General features: G+C 39.5%; 1 protein-coding gene and 1 long non-coding RNA gene across 2 annotated transcripts in view; one reads left to right on the top strand and one right to left on the bottom strand.

The window, feature by feature from the left end:
* Positions 1-14,228, top strand: part of yjefn3 (YjeF N-terminal domain containing 3) — an 89,228-nt gene extending 75,000 nt beyond the window's left edge. The window contains exons 4-7 of the mRNA XM_042483994.2: positions 3,753-3,863; positions 10,994-11,107; positions 13,017-13,167; positions 13,436-14,228. Of these exons, the coding sequence (XP_042339928.1) occupies positions 3,753-3,863; positions 10,994-11,107; positions 13,017-13,167; positions 13,436-13,632 (573 nt within the window). The 3' untranslated portion in view covers positions 13,633-14,228. The remainder of the gene's footprint in view (positions 1-3,752; positions 3,864-10,993; positions 11,108-13,016; positions 13,168-13,435) is intronic.
* Positions 1-18,032, bottom strand: part of LOC148189592 (uncharacterized) — a 60,002-nt gene that overhangs the window by 16,707 nt on the left and 25,263 nt on the right. The gene's annotated exons all lie outside the window — the stretch shown is intronic.

The raw sequence follows: 18,032 nt of genomic DNA, 5'->3' as shown, positions 1-18,032 counted from the left end.
CTTAATACTGCTTGGAGCGTCTAAAAATACTGCCGCCCGGTGCATAGCACGATAACAATTAGCAAGTGTCTCGCTAACTGTTATCGAGAGCCATTGACCAAACATTTTTATTTTACAAGCTGGGAGTGAGACCAGCTTGAGTATACAGCAGGTTTATCAGAGTGATTTTGCTTAAAATAGCTGCCTGCTGCAACTGGAAACATGGTTGAAAGCCTTAAAACCAAAACAATGATCCAAAATAAACTGAAACACAATCTGTAGATCTGTTAGGAATTTCACAGTCAGGTTATACTTATCTGTTGGTTCATCATTTGAGGTGACCACTCTCATAATACACATCATTTGATCCCTTATTAACAGACATATTAATGCAATTTTAATGCAGGTGATATTAAGTGAATTTATTTGATAATACAAGCCATTACGATGCACTTATTGGTGCAAATTGTGGTATTCCTTAAAGTTTACTCTTCTGTTCCTTTATTCCATATATGTCTTATTTTAGTCTTGTCTGGTTCACAGTATGTAGACTGCTGGTATAAGCCTGTAATTGACCGACTAGCTCAAACAGAATAATCCTTCTCTGAAGCTTACTGTGTGTTACTGTTTTGGAAATCTCTCTCTGTATGTGAAACTAGTCGCATTTACACTTCATTTTAGCGTTGTGTATGAAACAATAACGTCTGAGCTAGCAACCCACACACAAAAACCTATTTGTGTTCAGTAACATTTTCTTTTATGGGTAAATGCCAGGACTCGCCTCCCCCAAAACAAGTTCCTCCCTACACTATTTTGCAACAACATCGTCACTGCATCCTGGACTTGCATCACCTCCCCGGACAACTGTGATTGGTTCAAAGATATACAAACAACCTGGAGTGTTTTTCCCCTTAGTGCGGCATTATGATGGGCACAGCCAGGCCGATCTTGAGCGCTGGCCCAGCGTGAGATAAGTCTGTCTATATACGGCTAATTTTATTCTAATGACACCTATATGGGTGAGTTCACAGTGGGAGACAGCACTATCAGAGATGGTTAGCCTTAATAGCGGGTTGTTGTAATTACAGTTAGCTTTTCTCCCTGAGGAGCTGCTCAGAACAGAGAGGCTGACATAATGCCACACACACACACACACACACACACACACACACACACACACACACACACACACACACACACACACACACACATATGCACATACTGTATCCACAGAGGGTGCCACTTTAAATTAACTCAGTGCGATGTGTCATTAACATCAGATTACACAGTGTGAAACTAACCAATGGCTTCTCATATGAGTGAAAGACGCAGCCCTGTTTTACTGTCTTCCACTTTTACTTTCCACTTTCTGTCTCTCTTTCCTGATCTATTCCTCTCTGCTCCTCTGTCCTATTGTAATATTACGGTTATCCCTGTGGCTCTCAGCGACCATAACCCTCTCGCCTCCTTCTCATTGAGTCTGTGTGATGATTTCTCAGCTGAGTCGTTACGATGGAGGTAACGGCTGCCGTCTCATCTCCGGCAGTCATCGCTCTCGTTAATGCACTCTGAGTCTTGTTATATCCATTTAAACAATGTGGGAAACGGTCTATCTTTCCATATGAACTTTCTCCTGGACTGAATACATTAGTTAAAGTGGACGCAAATTGATCTTATGTGGGGCTGCAGAGTCTCGCCTCTCTCAAGCTCATCTCCTAAAATTTGGAGGCCAGGGATCAACAGTGTGGAGTCTTAATTTGAGTTGTGTAACATGGACTTCATATTACAGCCTGCAAGTTATAGTGTAATTAATTTGTAATCATGGTGCATTTATATAGCCTAATAATTTGAAATACTTATGGGTACACTAATACTTTCACGGAAGTCTTGTAATAAAGGGCTAACAATTTGTAAATTATGGTGTACCTACTTTTTGAATTACATGACACTTATAAAATAATTACAGAGTAGAGTTTATGAGAAACCACTTTAAAAAGACCAGAAATATTTGGTTTTTATTATTATGAGGAGGTCATAAATTTATTATGGAATACAGTTACGTGCATATAAAAAGACAAAATAACAGGTGTAGCTAGTCTACAATAGATAAATTACATGTATAGATTTAAAGGCCCCTTTCCCCATAGTAAGTATATTTTAAATGGGTCTCTGTCCCTGTCAAACAAGGAAAAACAAATACACAGTTCTTATTTTTGTGACACTCCCTTAAAAGGAACACACAGAGATTAAATGAGTGATCATTCATTATTTTTATCATGTAAAAAATGTGGCCTTTTATGTGTGATTTTTGCAATATTTTTTTTGTCCCTGAGCCAGATTTTCAACCCTACTAAATTTTGAAATGAATATTTATCTGATACTAACTTCTTATACAAATGACACATAAATAAATACCATTTTATCGAAATGTATTATGTGTTGTAAGATCTATTAGTATTTTATGTCTTCTTTTCATAAAAAGAGCACCTGTCCATCTGCGTTACTCTCATTGGCTGGCTAACGTATATGATATATATTTTTCAAAAATAAAAGTGGTGTTCATTTGTGAAGATTATCTTGCTAAACAAAATGTTTAAGTATCATAACCATTTGTTTGCCACAGAGATTATTTTCTGCAATGATCCAAAATCCAATGGAAAAATCTCATGGGCTTTTTGACGAGGGAACCAAGATGACGCTAACTTCTGCGTTTCGAAAAACAAACAAACAGTGACATCATTATTAATTTAGTTCTAAATAAGTACAAAATTGTTACCCCACTTTTTAAAGAGTTTTTGTGTTGTTCTATTAATACATGGCCCTGCCATTCTTTTATATGTGCCCCATCATTACAAAATACTTGCACTGCAATTTATGGGCTGTGCTCTAAAGCGTTACTGTGAACTGCAGTCGTGGACTATTAGTAGTGGTGACACAACTGGGCTAATTAGTTTTACAACTTGTGTTCTAACTCACATTTAATTGGACAGGATTTCCAGAAGCCTGCATGGACTGTCTCGCTCAGTTCAAGCTCTTTTTGTGAAATTACGTTGTGACCTTCAGCGATGATGAACAATCATTTTTGTAAAATGCAGAAACTCTCAGTAAAACTGAACAACTTCTGTGCTTTGAAGAATGTGTGGAAAATGAAGGCAGACACCTTTGGGGCTTTCTGTAATGATCATGACTGAGTGCACACACTCAGCACTTCTGTTTAGGTGTTGGAGATGGAAGATTAGCCACTCAGGTTGACAGATCCGCAGGCGAATACCTGTCTCGTTTACGAAGGTGTAGGGTGATTTACGAGGGAATATGCGGCCAGTAAATGAGGTGGATGCCAGCAGCCGGGTGCTGCCTGGGCCGAGACGGAAAGTGTGTTACATATACAGAAGCATCCCATGGCGAGGACACTGGTATTTTTTCCACTGCTGCAGGGTTATTTTAATGAGTTTGGACCTTTTCTCATAGACGGAAGAGACAATATAGCTGGTGCCATTTCCACCCTTGTCTGGCATGACTGGCATGCTGTGTTTAGGCACCCTGAGTGATGGAGAAGCAGGGGCACAGATCGGATGACATGCACTGAGTCTGAGGGATAAATCCTGATGACCATCTATCTTTCTCTTGCTTTGTCTCACTATTGTTCTCTATCAATAACTTGTCTATTTTCTCTCCCGTACATCTCTTATATCCTCGTGTCTTAAGCTTTTTCTCTCCCTCAGCCATCAGCTCCGGTTTCTAACTGGCTACCTCTTATTCTGTGTCTCTCCCAGGCCTACCCGCTCAGCTCTCTAGCAAAGAAGCAGCCAACAGTGCTGGTGATTTGTGGTCCAGATCAAAATGGCTCCATTGGCCTGGTGTGTGCCCGACACCTGCGCATATATGTAAGTAAACTAATGCACAAACAGAAACAATGGAGCGCATGCAACTTTTCAGCATAGTAAATGTCCATTATACTCCACAACACCTCAAATGACCCAAAGTACACACAGTCTGCTGCTTACTGAGTCATTTAGATGATACCACACTTAGAGTTTTAACATGAGATTTTTATGGTATGATAACCATCGATAACCAACAATACATCAGCACTTTCCTTATTCGATTACTGGTCAAAGTAATGACCAATTAATTGTTTTTTGGTTGTTTTTTTAGACATAAAAACATTGCTTATTTTATACAATACCAAATGTGTATTTTCTTCAGTCAAAGCTCACAGCAACATAGTGCATATACTGTAACGGCATTGCATGGCATATCGATTGATCGATTAAATTTGACATGTTTGATTCTTTTTTACAGTCAAATACAAGCTGTGTTTTGGTCTCTACAGCTGAATTCAATATTCATGACAACTGTATGGGGGGTAAATATTATACAACTCACCTGTTTACATTTTATCAAGGCTAAAAATTTTGTATAATTAAGGCTGACAGGACACCTGCAAGACCTTGGTACAGTCTATTAGTCAGATCAACCCCTCACTGATCCACAGCTCTAGCTCTCATCCAAATTTGATCACCTCAAGCACCAAAAGAAAAACTTCAGGCTTTAAACGGGAGTCCACAAACCAACAAGTGATGTCACAAAAATTATACCAGTTACTTTGTACAGTCTATGTTAGCGCTATAAAATGACCCTTAACAAAAAAAGAAAATACAAGGTTTTTAAGGTTAAACAAGCACCCAGTCAAGGGACATGGCAAGGACGTGCACAGGTGAGATTCTCTGTCCAGCTGCATTAAAAAAATAAAAAAACAATTTATACAGACCATCGATATTCACACCATGGTATACCGTGAAGCTGCTATACCACTAAAGCCCTAACCACAATAGAAAAAAACAAACAAACTTTTAGCTTATGTCAGGACTACCAGGGGATCTTCTATACAGGCCCTCTGCGCTTAGAAAGTTCATTTCAGCTCCTGTAAATGACTCCGAGCAGTTATCCCATTACCCTCCCCGCAAGGGCACTCAGACAGTCATGATATCATGCTATTGTTACTCTCGTTAAAGTCGTCTGCCTCTTACGCTCGCCAGCCACGATATGATGTCATGACCATGATGTCTGCTCCTCAGGCCACATACTGACTGACATTTTGAGTCTAATTGTTTTTGGAGGCAGGATTCATCCTCTCCAAACACATTATAGATCAAGACTTCTTTTTCACAGTTCATCTCAGTTCTCGGTACTGTAGTCCTGCCACACTCTATGACTTTATTGGAGGGGAAATATTGGATATGTGTTTTTGGGATCTTTGGTTTAGGATGGAATGTATTTATACACTTTACCATGTGTGGCTGACACACTAGATTTACAGGGCATTGACAGTTTTGATTAAAACCATGTTAGATGGATTCTGGTGGCTCTCTGAGGAGTCTCTCTCTTCGCCTCCTACTCTGTGTTTTTCTCTCTTAAGGCCAAAGATAAGGTCAGAGGTCAGCTCAGCGGGAGATATATTTTACCCTGGCATTCCAGAAATGAATGGGAAGCTTCTCCATAACTTGTAAACAAATTAAAAAAACTTTTTTATTGATCTGTTCTGTACTAATCATGTTTATCCCCTTTTTACTGTCTATTGTAAAACATTTTACTGCGTCTTGAAATTTAACTGTATAAAAACAATTTTATTCTTATAATTTTCAAAGTGTCTGCACTCTGCAGCAGGCCCACTGGGACCACACTTGTCTGACTTTGCTCTAACTAGAGAAACTTGAGTACTTACTTTGGACTGTGAACTGCTCTCCTGGTGTAAGAGTGTATGTTTTTCATGGTGTGATGTGATCCCTGTCAGCAGAAAGACATGCAAGCATACACGTGAGACACGCACATTAACACACACACACACACACACACACACACACACACACACACACACACACACACACACACACACACACACACACACACACACACACACGGCCTTGAGCCCTTGATGCGGAGCTGTGAATGTGATTAGACAGAGCATAGAAACGAATGATCAGCTGCAGGCAGGCTGGCCAACTTGCTTCTCACGTCACTCTGAGACGTCCGTGTTCACAAAAGCAGGTTGTGTCTGTCGTGAATCTTTGATTATTTCCACTGCAAGGTATATTAGAGGACACAATGCTGCATACCAAAAGACACAGATATCCCCTGATCAAAGCCAATATTGGATGAGAAAAATAAAAAAGTCCTATGCGCTTTAGTTCCGGTGTATTGTTCAGATTTAAACAAGTGGACATGATTTTATGTTTGGCTCAAAACATGGTGCTCTTTAGCAATACTTGTTACTATACAACCTAAAAGTTAAGAGATGTGAACTTGAATCACATGACTTGGACTCTAGTCAGACTTGAGTTACTGACTTGAACACCAATGCCTTATGACTTCACTTGCACTTCTGCCCTTTTGCTTTAAATACTTGAGACTTTTTCTTAAGACCAAAGATTAAAAAGTATATAATTTAAAATATTTGCCACAATTCCATTAATTTCACAAATCAACTAATACTATTTACTCCCAGCAAGTAGAAAGTTAATTCCCCAGATCTACTTTGCTTGAACCAATCCAACAGCATCCATTCACGTACACAACGGACTACCCTCACTATTACACACACAACAAGCCTTGATTTTGCATTTTTTCCCTGTTTTTTCTATGTTATTTTGTTTGTAAACCCATCATGTCATCTGATGTATTAAAATGTCTTTTCATGCCTGTTCCCACCTGTCACCTTTACTTCACTTAAAAAAGGAGGGGAAAAGCATTATTAAAAAGCTTAGCATCCAACAAAGTTGCAAAAGAGAACCATGAAGAACCTGAGCATCAGTTGAAAAAAGTGAGCAAATTGATATAAAAGACAATTTAGTTCATGTGCAAAAGCTACTCAGTGGTCAACAAAAGACAAATTAAAGTATGCAAAATGTGCAGGTAAAAAAGAAACATATAGTGACCCAATAACTTCTGAGTTTCATTGGACATTTAAAGTTGCACAAAGAACTAACTCGAGGCTAACATAAGCCTCATTTCCACTGCAAAAGCCTCCCACTAACACCCGCTAACATCTAACTTTTTAATGCAATGGGAATGTCTACAATCGGCATTCACATCTGGATCAAGGGACTCTGCAGTAGTCACAGGTTTTTATGGCCTCCAGCTCCAATCAGCACTGATGGGAACACAACACACGGGTGAATGTGCCAATTTCAGCTCCATAACTGCCAAGATGCAATGACACACTGCAACTAATTACTGTTCATCTCCTCCTAAGCAGCTCTAAAACACTGACTTAAATTAGTCTGGAATGAGTTTGAAAGAAAGACTAACTAAGTAAGAGAGATATAAAGAAAAATTACCACAGTAAAGTTTTCACAGACCTCTTTCCATGCTGCTGTCTACTGCTGACCTGTTCTCCAGCATGTCTGTGACATCGAGCGAAACACCGATACACACATATACTCATCTCCTGCAGAGCCGTGTACAAGCTCTGCTTTCTAAGAGGCAAAGAGAAAGCAGGCTATAGCGTGTTTAAAAAACCCATGTGCAAGTGCTAATTTTGGTGGGAAAGCAGTAATAGTTAGTGAGTTAATGCTTAACTACTATTAGCTTACCAGCTAAGAAACTTTTTAACAAACTTGTTTTGACGAATAAAAAGATAATTTAAAAAGCATTCATGATTTTTGTAAATTTTACATAATTATTCTGTTGTTCATGTCTTAAAATTTGGTGTGGAGCTAATTTGGACTTGTTAAGGACCTGAAAATCACAGCGTGGAACCTGTCAGTCTTGACTTGGGACCTGAGTTAGGATGTGAATACAAAGACATGAGACTTTCTTTTGATTTATCAAACAATGACTTGGCCCCTACCTCTGCCTAAAAGAAAAAAAACAAAAACTACAAAATATCTACGTTTGAACAGACTGAAGCACAAAGTTTTTGTGACTAGGTGAAAAACACAGTTCTGACCGAAAGTCTGATGTAATGTCGAAACATTAGATGTCTCACCAGCTGCAGACCTCATCCCTCCATTCCTAATGGGATGTGCACAAAAACAAAATGCTACAAGACTCCATCATCCCTCAGGGAGAAGAAGTGTAACCCTGTTAGATGTGAACATTAACTGGAAAAAGACCTTTTCTGTACCCTTTGCTTGTTTCTGTTTCACGCCTCATTTCTGCACATGCTCAGTGACACTGACACTCATTTCAAGCCCTTCTTCAGTTTCACACAGTTAGGTGGTGTAACTCCTGATGAGGTCAAGGGTATGCCAGGGCCGCTGGCTAGCCCCGAGGGGTACACACACACTACACAGACACACAGTGGATTGTATTTGGCTCTATTGCTCGCTCTGTGCTCTGTGGAGATCACGATGGAGATGACGTCAGGTGATGAGTGGTTGTGGATGTTTAATTGTTTTAGGATCCCCGAGGAAGCAGCAGTCAGTCTGACCTGACAGATGACTTCCTTTGTAGGGCAGCTTCAGCTTCGCCACGTCTGAAAGACCTGATTCTACTCCTTCATGTCATGTTTTTCACTAAAATCCACAAAAGTGAGTCTTGTGGTGTCGTTAAAGGAAAATTTATGGGATCAGCAAAGTCATTAAGATTGATCCTCTGGAGAACCTGAATGTCTGTACAAAATTTCATAACAATCCATCCTATAGTTGTTGAAATGTTTTAGTTGGATCTAAGTGGTGGACCAACCATTCAAGGATTAGTATTAGACTGAGTGATACTGCTGGCATGGCTAAGAACTATGACAGCAAGGTAATACTAATATGTCTTTTCAGGAGCAATGAACCAGGTTCTCTGCACAAGTTTTGCTGCCAACAGTTTTCATTGGAACTAATTTTTACAGAAGAAATAGCACTCCAAAGCACTGGAATGGATATCTCAAAGCACGTAAAATAAAACCTGTGTGTATGACCAGCCTGACCTCACTCCCAGGTCTAATGGTCTAGGTATCACTCTGTGTTTGCTCTTCACGCTCTGGGATGCAGCTACCATGATGTCAGCAAATGCACATGGTGTCAACCAACATGGCAACCAACGCCAGAATATCAAGAAACATGTATACTGGCATGATGGTTAGATTTTGGGGAAGAAGGCACATATTAAGGTGCAAAGAATAACTTTCAAACAGGAAGTGATCACTGGACTCCAGCATCAAAGTCTGGTTTGTTTCATCCATCCACCTCCTCCACCGCGCGCACTCTTGGTGCCTTTGTACTCCTATAAAGGCACCAACTAACTATGTTGTTACCAGCAGCTTTTCAAACTTCAGCACTGACGAAACTGACCGTTTGACAGTGCGCTCAGGTGACACCCTGCCCATGTGCGTATCGGGTGGATGCGGCAAATGCCGTCATGCCATCTTCAATCGTATAATAACACGTGACCAGTTCTGTCACGTTCTGGCCATGTTCTCACCTGACATGATCCAGTAGCGTTTCATGCAAACATCAAAGGCGTTGGGTCGTGTCAAACGGACTTTAACTCAACACAGATTTATTTTAATAAAACTTTGTCTTGTAACTACATTCCACATGACATATTTACGTTACAGTGAGTCTACCCCATAACAAATGTTTTTGTTTTCACACAAACCATGATCTTTTTTTTAAACTGAAAAAGTAGTTTTGTTTCCTAACTGCTGCTGTTTCACAATGTTAACCAGGTGTTACAATGTGTTTCACCTTGGAGACAGCTGTGCATCTCCCATAGACACCAGTGACCTGTGCATCAGTATCAAATGCTGAGTGAGCATGACAATGTATGTCATGACCTGGGAGAACAGGTGACATGGCTTGATACCCGGGGAAAGTGAGAAAATAAAGTAGTGAACTAGCCCTTTAAAGGCTATTCTGTAGATACTCATCAAGGCCCAGGAGTAGAGTCAACCATTAAACATTGTAAATGGAGCAGGGAGATTTTTTCTCTCATTCATTTTGAGATAATAAAATGCCTAAAAATGATGGTTACCAAGGGAAAGAAAATCATCTGAAGACTCATCATCCTGAAACCATAAAACATCAAATGTTGATTATGACTCATTCTACTTCTGCCAATTAAAGAGGCAAAATTTGTCATAAGAAAGGTAGGATAGGAATTTGGCGTAAACAGCATTACCAACAGACAATAGAGGAAGTACTGAACGGGACAACTAGAGACAGTGTCAGGTTCCCCCCAGGACCTTCATCTGCAAAATGTCAATGAAATTACTGACCACGAAGAGACTTAAAATTTCTACAAACACACACAAAACAACCACAAAGACAACTACAAAAACAGACATAACAACCATAAAGAGACACAAAATGACTCCTAAGAGACACTGAATCCACAAAATGATGCAAAACCACGAAAAAAAGTGACAAAACTACCTCTGCTACACAGAGGTAGTGAAGCGTGCTACATATTTATGCCCAGCTGCGTATTCACTCATTATCCGCCCATGCTAATTGAGAAGTAACAGAACTTCTGCTCCATTGATTTGCCAGCCACAGAGACTGAGGGGGGTTGTCACGAAGCTAGAGGTATTTTAAAAGCTCCTCCACTATCAAGGACTATGCTTCTGAGAAAAAGATAACATGAACTTTTTACGTGATTACACACACACACACACACACACACACACCTACTAACAGTGGTTTCTAGGTTTTAAGATTTATCTTTGAGACAATGTAAAGGTCATAGGTCACAGGTGCTTCCTGCTGAGCATCACAGACCTTTCAGACAGCGGGTGTCTGGATTTCTACTCCTCTCGGCTTCCAGTTTATACGGGAAGTATTCATTCAGGAAGCAGACTGTAGAAAACCACAGCTTCTGATCACTTGACAAAAGTATTTCCACTTGTCATGAACTGAAGGCCAAGTGTATCATACACATTCAATCATGTCAGCGTTGGCTGATGTTGCAGCCTGCAGTGTCAATGTTATGTAACCTTTTCTCTATATTTTTGTGTCCGTCTCCTCCTTTGTGCCCCCTGTCTGACCTCTTTTGTTGTTTTTCTCTGTTGCCTCATCTCACGCAGGAATATGAGCCCACCATCTACCACCCTAAACGCTCCTCTCAGAGTCTACACCAGGACTTCACAGTTCAGTGTGAGAAGATGGACATCCCTTTCCTCTCCTATCTCCCCACAGAGGTCAGCAGCATTTTCACAGAATAACATTTTGTAAGAGCTTCAGTGGTTGTTGTTTGCTGTGAAGTCCTATTGTCACATTAAGATCTATCATTTACTTTGAAGGTTTACTATGCAAGAATTTTCAACATTCAGACTTGGACCCTCCTTCCTACAGCGCTTGTATGTACATTCAACCCGTTTTCATTTTCTGACAGTTTATCACCCCCCTCAATGTCTCATAGCACATCACAAAGTATCCTTTAGTATCTGTATATGATGCATGGATGGATTACTGAATGAGCCAGGCAAAGGCTCAGGGGCCCTTCATTGCCTTCACTTGCAAAATGTCACTCAAATAAACACGTACTAAAGCACAACATTATTACAAAAGTGGCAAAACAACCACAAAGTGAGACAAAAGGACTATTAAGCAGCACAAAGCAACCACTAAAGACAGAAAAATACTAAAAGTGACACAAGATTACCTCAAACAGACTAAAAGAGACTACAAAAAACAAACAAAAAAACAACCACAAGACTGAGTGTTTCATATAAACATAACTGTGCCCAGGGGCCCATTGTCTTATAATCTGCCCATGCACACTGTAAGTCATTAATATTGTCAAACAGTAGCAGTTAGATTTAGGCAACAATATAAGCAAAAAACCTGATTTAAATATGTAAAATAACTTGGTCTTGTACCTAATTAAGATACATAATGTTAGAACAATGCTGACTTTAGATTGCATGGGATGCACCTAAAGTTAGTTAAGTAAAGTTACATTAATACAATGTTGACTTCCTTTTTCTAATTGGATACAAACAACGCCGTCCTGGGTTAGTGTTAGTGTAAAATATTAGAACAGATGGGCTTAAACTGACGTTGAAAGCCTTGTTTGTCTCAAAGAGATGCCAAAGTGTGCCTTTTGCGTGAATATCACATGTTGACATAGCATTTATACATAATGATGACCTGCGAATGAGAACAGGCTAATACACCACAAGCAACTTTACCACTGCAGGAACATTTAGTTTTAAGCAAAGGGCAATACTTTAACAGACTAACCAGGCAAAACAATGGCAACAGCTTTCCAAACAGAAAACCCTGTGTCACTTTTCATCTCCATCCTCTCCTTCAGTGCTCAGCGGCAAAAATTAAAGCCAACCCCAAATTTACTCTCAATTTAAAACAAGCTTGGTGTTTCACCTTGCTATATTTGTGCTTTGTGGAGCTGTGTTTGCAATTTTTGTAATTTCCTTTTGGATGCGTGCTGCTTATGCTCTGACAACTGCCCACTACCTTTGAACAAAATCCTGACTGCAACTGTGCGCTGTTATTGGCTGGAGGCTGCACAACTGCCCAAAAGTGGCAGCCCATAAATGTCCCAAATATAGTAAAATAATTAGAAAAGTAAAAAAAAACAACATACAGACAGAGGGCAGAATCTTACAAATAAATACACTGCCACACACATTTAATGGGTCATAAGAGATGATTGAGAGATATAACTTTTGTAGTCTATACATTGTTTTTTTTTTTTAAAGAAAATCCTGCATAGTATACCTTTAAGGTACGTACTGCTGATTAATTTGTAACTAATGTATTAAAAAAAAGTATTTCAGCATTTTAGGAAGTGCGCTTATTTGCTGTCTTTCACGAGGAAAGAAAAGTGAGAAGATTTATACCACTCTCACTTACTCCCGGCAGGAAAGCAAATTAGCGTATTTCCTAAAATGTCACTGTTGCTTTGAATTGTGGCTTTGGATTAGATCATTGAAAAAGGTGAGAAACATGTTTTTGTATGCAACCCTTTTGAATGAAAATGAAATGTCGACTTGTCACAGCATTTGAGATTATTTGATTTGCTCTCCTCTTTCATTATTCACCCTATAGCCCTCAATTATTCATGCCGAGGTCTGCTCTGTTCAGGTGCAGCTCATAAACGATGCCTACAACCTAGTGATTGATGCCATGATGGGCCCAGATGCAGACTGCACCAACATTAAGGAGCCCTACCCTGGTATTCTGGTCACCCTGAAGCAAGTCAAGGTCCCTATTGCCAGTGTGGATGTGCCCTCAGGTAAGTGTTCATAGAAACTGCAGATATCAGCTCAGAGGCTCAGAAACACAACTTGATAAATGGGCCTCCAGGCAGCTCCCCAGGAGCCTTGGCTCCCAGGCAGGAGTTTCCAAGTCTGGAGGCACACGTGGAGGATAAATCTCACACTACAGTCGGCTCAGTATGAGCTCATCATACCCCAAATACACCACCTAAGTGTGAGCTCAACAGGCCGAAAATCATCACAATCCTCTCCTTAAATCTCTCTCCCTCTCTCTGTCTCCCTCAGGTTGGGACGTAGAAGAACCGAGTCAGGATGGCATCAACCCAGAAGTTCTCATCTCACTCACAGCACCAAAAAAGTGTGCCATGAGTTTCTCGGGGAAGCATTTCTTGGCCGGACGCTTCCTGCCCTATGACATCCAGAAAAAATACGAGCTTAACCTCCCTGTCTTCCCTGGCACAGACTGTCTCATAGAATTGTAACACATGGGAAACATCAGAGCTGGTGTGGCCACTCCTCATTTTCAAAAAACATATGGTTAATCTATTCTCTTGTTTTGCATTTTATAGATTGTTCATGTGATTTAATGTTAACAGCTCAGTTGAGGAGAATCAGGCTACACCTTAGCCAAATGTGCTGTTGAGCTACAGTAGACGGATAATATTTAGAGCCTGTGGTTTGAGTTATGTCTTTTAGGGAAATGGCATGAGGAGTTTTTGTGTCAGTCTACCTGTAAAAGCTGTAGCATTACACTGTTTTCTGATTACTTTGCAAAAGACAGAACTTTTTTTTTTTCAAAGTCAGCAAAGAAAGATGGATTTTCTATGACCCCAACCACTGGAGCGTTTGTTTTTTTTCTTTCAAACTTTGAATGTTCTGATGCTCTTATGTTCTACTGACGTGTGTTGCTGAGATGAGATGTTGTGACGGTTGGCCATTTAGAAATTTCTCTTCGTGTGTTTTTGGTTTGTTTGGTCAGCCTGCACTTCTGCATTACTTTTGTTTCAGTTACTTCATTAGCTGTTACAAAAGGCCCCAGACAGTTCTCGTTGTCCAATAAAAAAGTAATTTTAAAGGATTAACTTTCTGCTGTTTTGTTTTCCTTTACTAAAGCTGCACTGATCAGTATATTTATAACAACACTTAGTAATATGACAATAAAATGACAGCCTGTGATTTAAAATCGGGTTGCTCATGATGACAAACCAAGAATCACAGAGCGTGGGATAGTGCCATAAAAACTGTTTTTTGGGTTTTTTAAAAACCAAGACACGGCTGTGTTTCTTACTGGGATATTGCCACAAAGGTCGTTCATCTTTTAGCAAGATATTGCTGTATTTCCTGACAAAATGTCGCAACAGAAAGTGGTTGGTTTTATAGACATCGCTGTGAATCCAGCCACGATAGTGCCACAACGGGCACTTGTTTCTTATACTAAGACACTGCTGTTTTCTGATTAAATTGTGCCACAAAAAGCCATTGTTTTTTACAGAGACATCAATTTGTTTCCAGCCAAGATTGTGCTACCAAAACTAGGTATTCTAAGCCAAAACATAATCTTGTGTGCCTAAACCTAACTGCTCATAAAGCACGGCCTTTGTTTAAACATGAAGCATAATGTTTAAGCATTCCCACTACATAATAACATATTGTAAATGCAACATATCTGTGCTTTGCAGAAACATACAATAGCATTTTCTTTTACTGGTGATTGGGATGAAAATACCAGATATTTTTCTCCGCAGCTGGTGGAGATCAAAACAGAGCTAAAAGGAGGCTGAATGTTGGATTTACAGTTATAAAGTGAACGGAAAACACAACTGCAAATGAGTGCTAATGTTGCTCTGTGTCTGCTGCACATTTAAATAAGCAACTGCTTGCTTACATGTTAGCCATTACATCTTTATATGGTGACAAATGATATGTTTTCAGCTTGTTCCACTGCCCCCAAGTGAACAAAAACTCAAGTTTTGAAGAGAAAGAGACACACTGAGACATTTGTCTTACACCCTTATAGCTGATATTATGCATAATAACATATGGCAAGGCTCTGATATGAATAATTAAAGCTGTAATAAAGTGTCCTCCTGTGTTGTGCACCAGGACACTTCAGCAGGGTTGCTGCTTTCTAAGACAAGCTCCTATCTTTTAAATAACGGTCACGAATCACAACGCCACCTAACTGTGCTACATGCACATCACATGCCATTACTGTTGTGCTTCTTAGGTGAGCACATGCTGTTACTTCTGTTTATTGGTTCCCAACTGGATTTGATTTGGTAATGAAAGCCATAAACAGGTGTGATCAGGCTATAATCAGCTGTGGAGGAAGGCCTCTCATTACCGAGCTCAGGGCAGCAGGCTTCAATAGGAATGACTAAGCGAGACTGCTCTGCTGTTTATGGATGAGGTAATGAGTATTTATACGAAGTTTAGGAGCTTCTTCTGAATACTAATGCACTAATGCCCGGTGTATATGTGTGTGTGCGTGTGTGTGTGTGTGTGTGTGTGTGTGTGTGTGTGTGTGTGTGTGTGTGTGTGTGTGTGTGTGTGTGTGTGTGCACACATGTGTGAGTGGGTGTAGAAAGTCAGTGAAAAGGAATGTCGATCCGGTGGTATTAAATCTGTCAGAGGCCAACTGACTGACGAGGGTTGTAGAAATATGTCTGAGAGCTCAGTGGTCCTGTCTTTCATGCTTGTCCAATCCCTGACAGGAAACAACGACTTGTCACCACTCTGTCATCTGTGCTTTTCATGGGAGCCACTGAGTAACGAGCTTTGGAGTCGTTGGTGGCCCAGGGAATTGAACAATCATAACTGACAGTGACACTTGTTGTAATATCCAGCGAGAGATAGTCAAACAGGGAGAAGAAATGTAGTCAAAAGATTTAGTGCAGAGGGGTTAACCTGGTGCTTTAATTGTGCAACACAAAAAAGATTAAATATGTGACAGTAACTAAAAAGACTCCGAAAACAAGTAGGTATAAATATAAGAGTAAGTAAGTGTTGTCTTTTCCTGGTTTTAAAGGCTGCATTACAGTAAAGGGATGTACTTTTCTGAACTTACCAGTCTAAGCTAGCTGTTCTTTTATTTGTCTTTGCTCACTTAGTCATTATATCTACATTACTGATGATTATTTATCAATACTCATTGTGTAAATATTTTGTGAAAACATAAATTATCAGTCCTATAATACTGTCACAATAATGATATTGAGGTATTTGGTCAAAAAATAGAGGTCTGTTCCCTCTCTGAAAAATGGTTTCAAAATGACTTTAAAATTATCCAGTATGACTAATTTTGACTGTGGTTGGGAAATTAAAATGTCCAAACAATGGTCACTAATATAACCATGTAAAATAAGGGGAAAAAGAAATTAAAGTTTTGCAACATAAATCCCTATCTATATTTTGGTCCTCTCTAATTGTATTTTTTTCACTGTTGTTAAATAATGGATAAAAGTTATTATTTGGTGGAACTGCTAACAACTCACAGACATCTGAATTGTGACTAAAGGAGCCAAAAAGTTTGGGAATCACTAAACCAATCTTAAACAATGCAACATGCGCTAACAAAGTCCTAGTGTAGGTCAGCGTTCTCACTAGTCACTTTTAATCTTTATATACATTTAAACTTTAAAGGCATTTTAACTGTATATCCTTGGCTCAATGCCAGTGTGCCTGAAGTAAGCAAAGTGGTATCCCTTTTTCCTAAAGTTTTTTTTCTTCCTGTCAGCAAAGTCTTAATCTGAAAACGGTAACCAGTGACTACTTCTGTGAGATGAATGTGGTCAAGTAAAAGACACAGTATTTCGCTGTGAAAGGTAGTAAGCGATAATATAAATACTCAAGTAGATTCCTCCAATATGGAACTGAAATCCAGCTGTTTAGTAAAGTACTTTCTTCTATGGAATTGTGAAAACTTTGTCAGGTATTGAACTATAAATTCATGAATTAATTTCCGTCCTTGTCACACCAAACTGAATTAAGATGGAGACAGGGCCTCAATGTGTCACCATATAAAGATGTAATGGCTAACATGTTAGTGAACAGTTGCTTATTCACATGTGCAGCAGACACAGACGTATGTAAATATGTGAACAATGTCTTATTCAAGAGGTGGCCTTATTTTGAAAAGAAATTCTTTCAAATGTTGTTTAACACCTTTTTTTTTCTATTTTAAACCTCAAGGGATTTGTTTAAGTGTTGAACCTACGTAACTTTTTTAGATTTCCATGGAATTCTTTTCCTTTTTTTTTCTTTTTTACAACTGTCGTTGCTAAATTACAACAATTGACAAAATGCGAAGGAGCCCGAGTACATTGCACCTCATAAGCACCTCTCGTGTCTGCGCTCTGTGGAGTTTTTCCTGAATGGCATGCCATATGACGCCACTTCCACTCTTTGGCAGTGCATCACCCTGCAATCAGCGACTGTTAAAAAGTTACAAAACTGAACCAGAAGTCGAACCAGAGGCAGAGCAGCATCTGGCACTGTCCTGCGTCTTGTGGGGAGACAAGAGATAAAAAGGAGTGAGACGGAGACAGAGAGATGGGGGGCCAAGAAAACATGACATTTGACAGAGGACAATTAGAGCTGCTGCCTTTCTTTAACACAGAATAAACAATGTGCAGTGCCTTAAGTTATCATCATTACTGACAAAAAATCATAAATGGTTTCAAACCACTTTTCTACATTTTGAATGAAAAACAAAAAGCCAATAAAGCATACAAAAGTACTGTAAACTCTTCTGTATTTGCACAGACACGTGCACACACCTGCTCTGTTGATAAAGATGACTACACTGGAGCAAAAGAGGATTACAAATCAAAGAAAAATTAAAATATTGTTGCAAAAATGTCAAAACTTATGAGCTCTTGCT

Source organism: Plectropomus leopardus, chromosome 5 (genome assembly GCF_026936395.1).
Source record: "Plectropomus leopardus strain MGB_pleo_1.0 chromosome 5, ASM2693639v1, whole genome shotgun sequence".
NCBI classification, from domain to species: domain Eukaryota; kingdom Metazoa; phylum Chordata; class Actinopteri; order Perciformes; family Serranidae; genus Plectropomus; species Plectropomus leopardus.
Note: the sequence above shows the minus strand (reverse complement) of the source record. Positions and strands in the feature narration are given on the sequence as shown.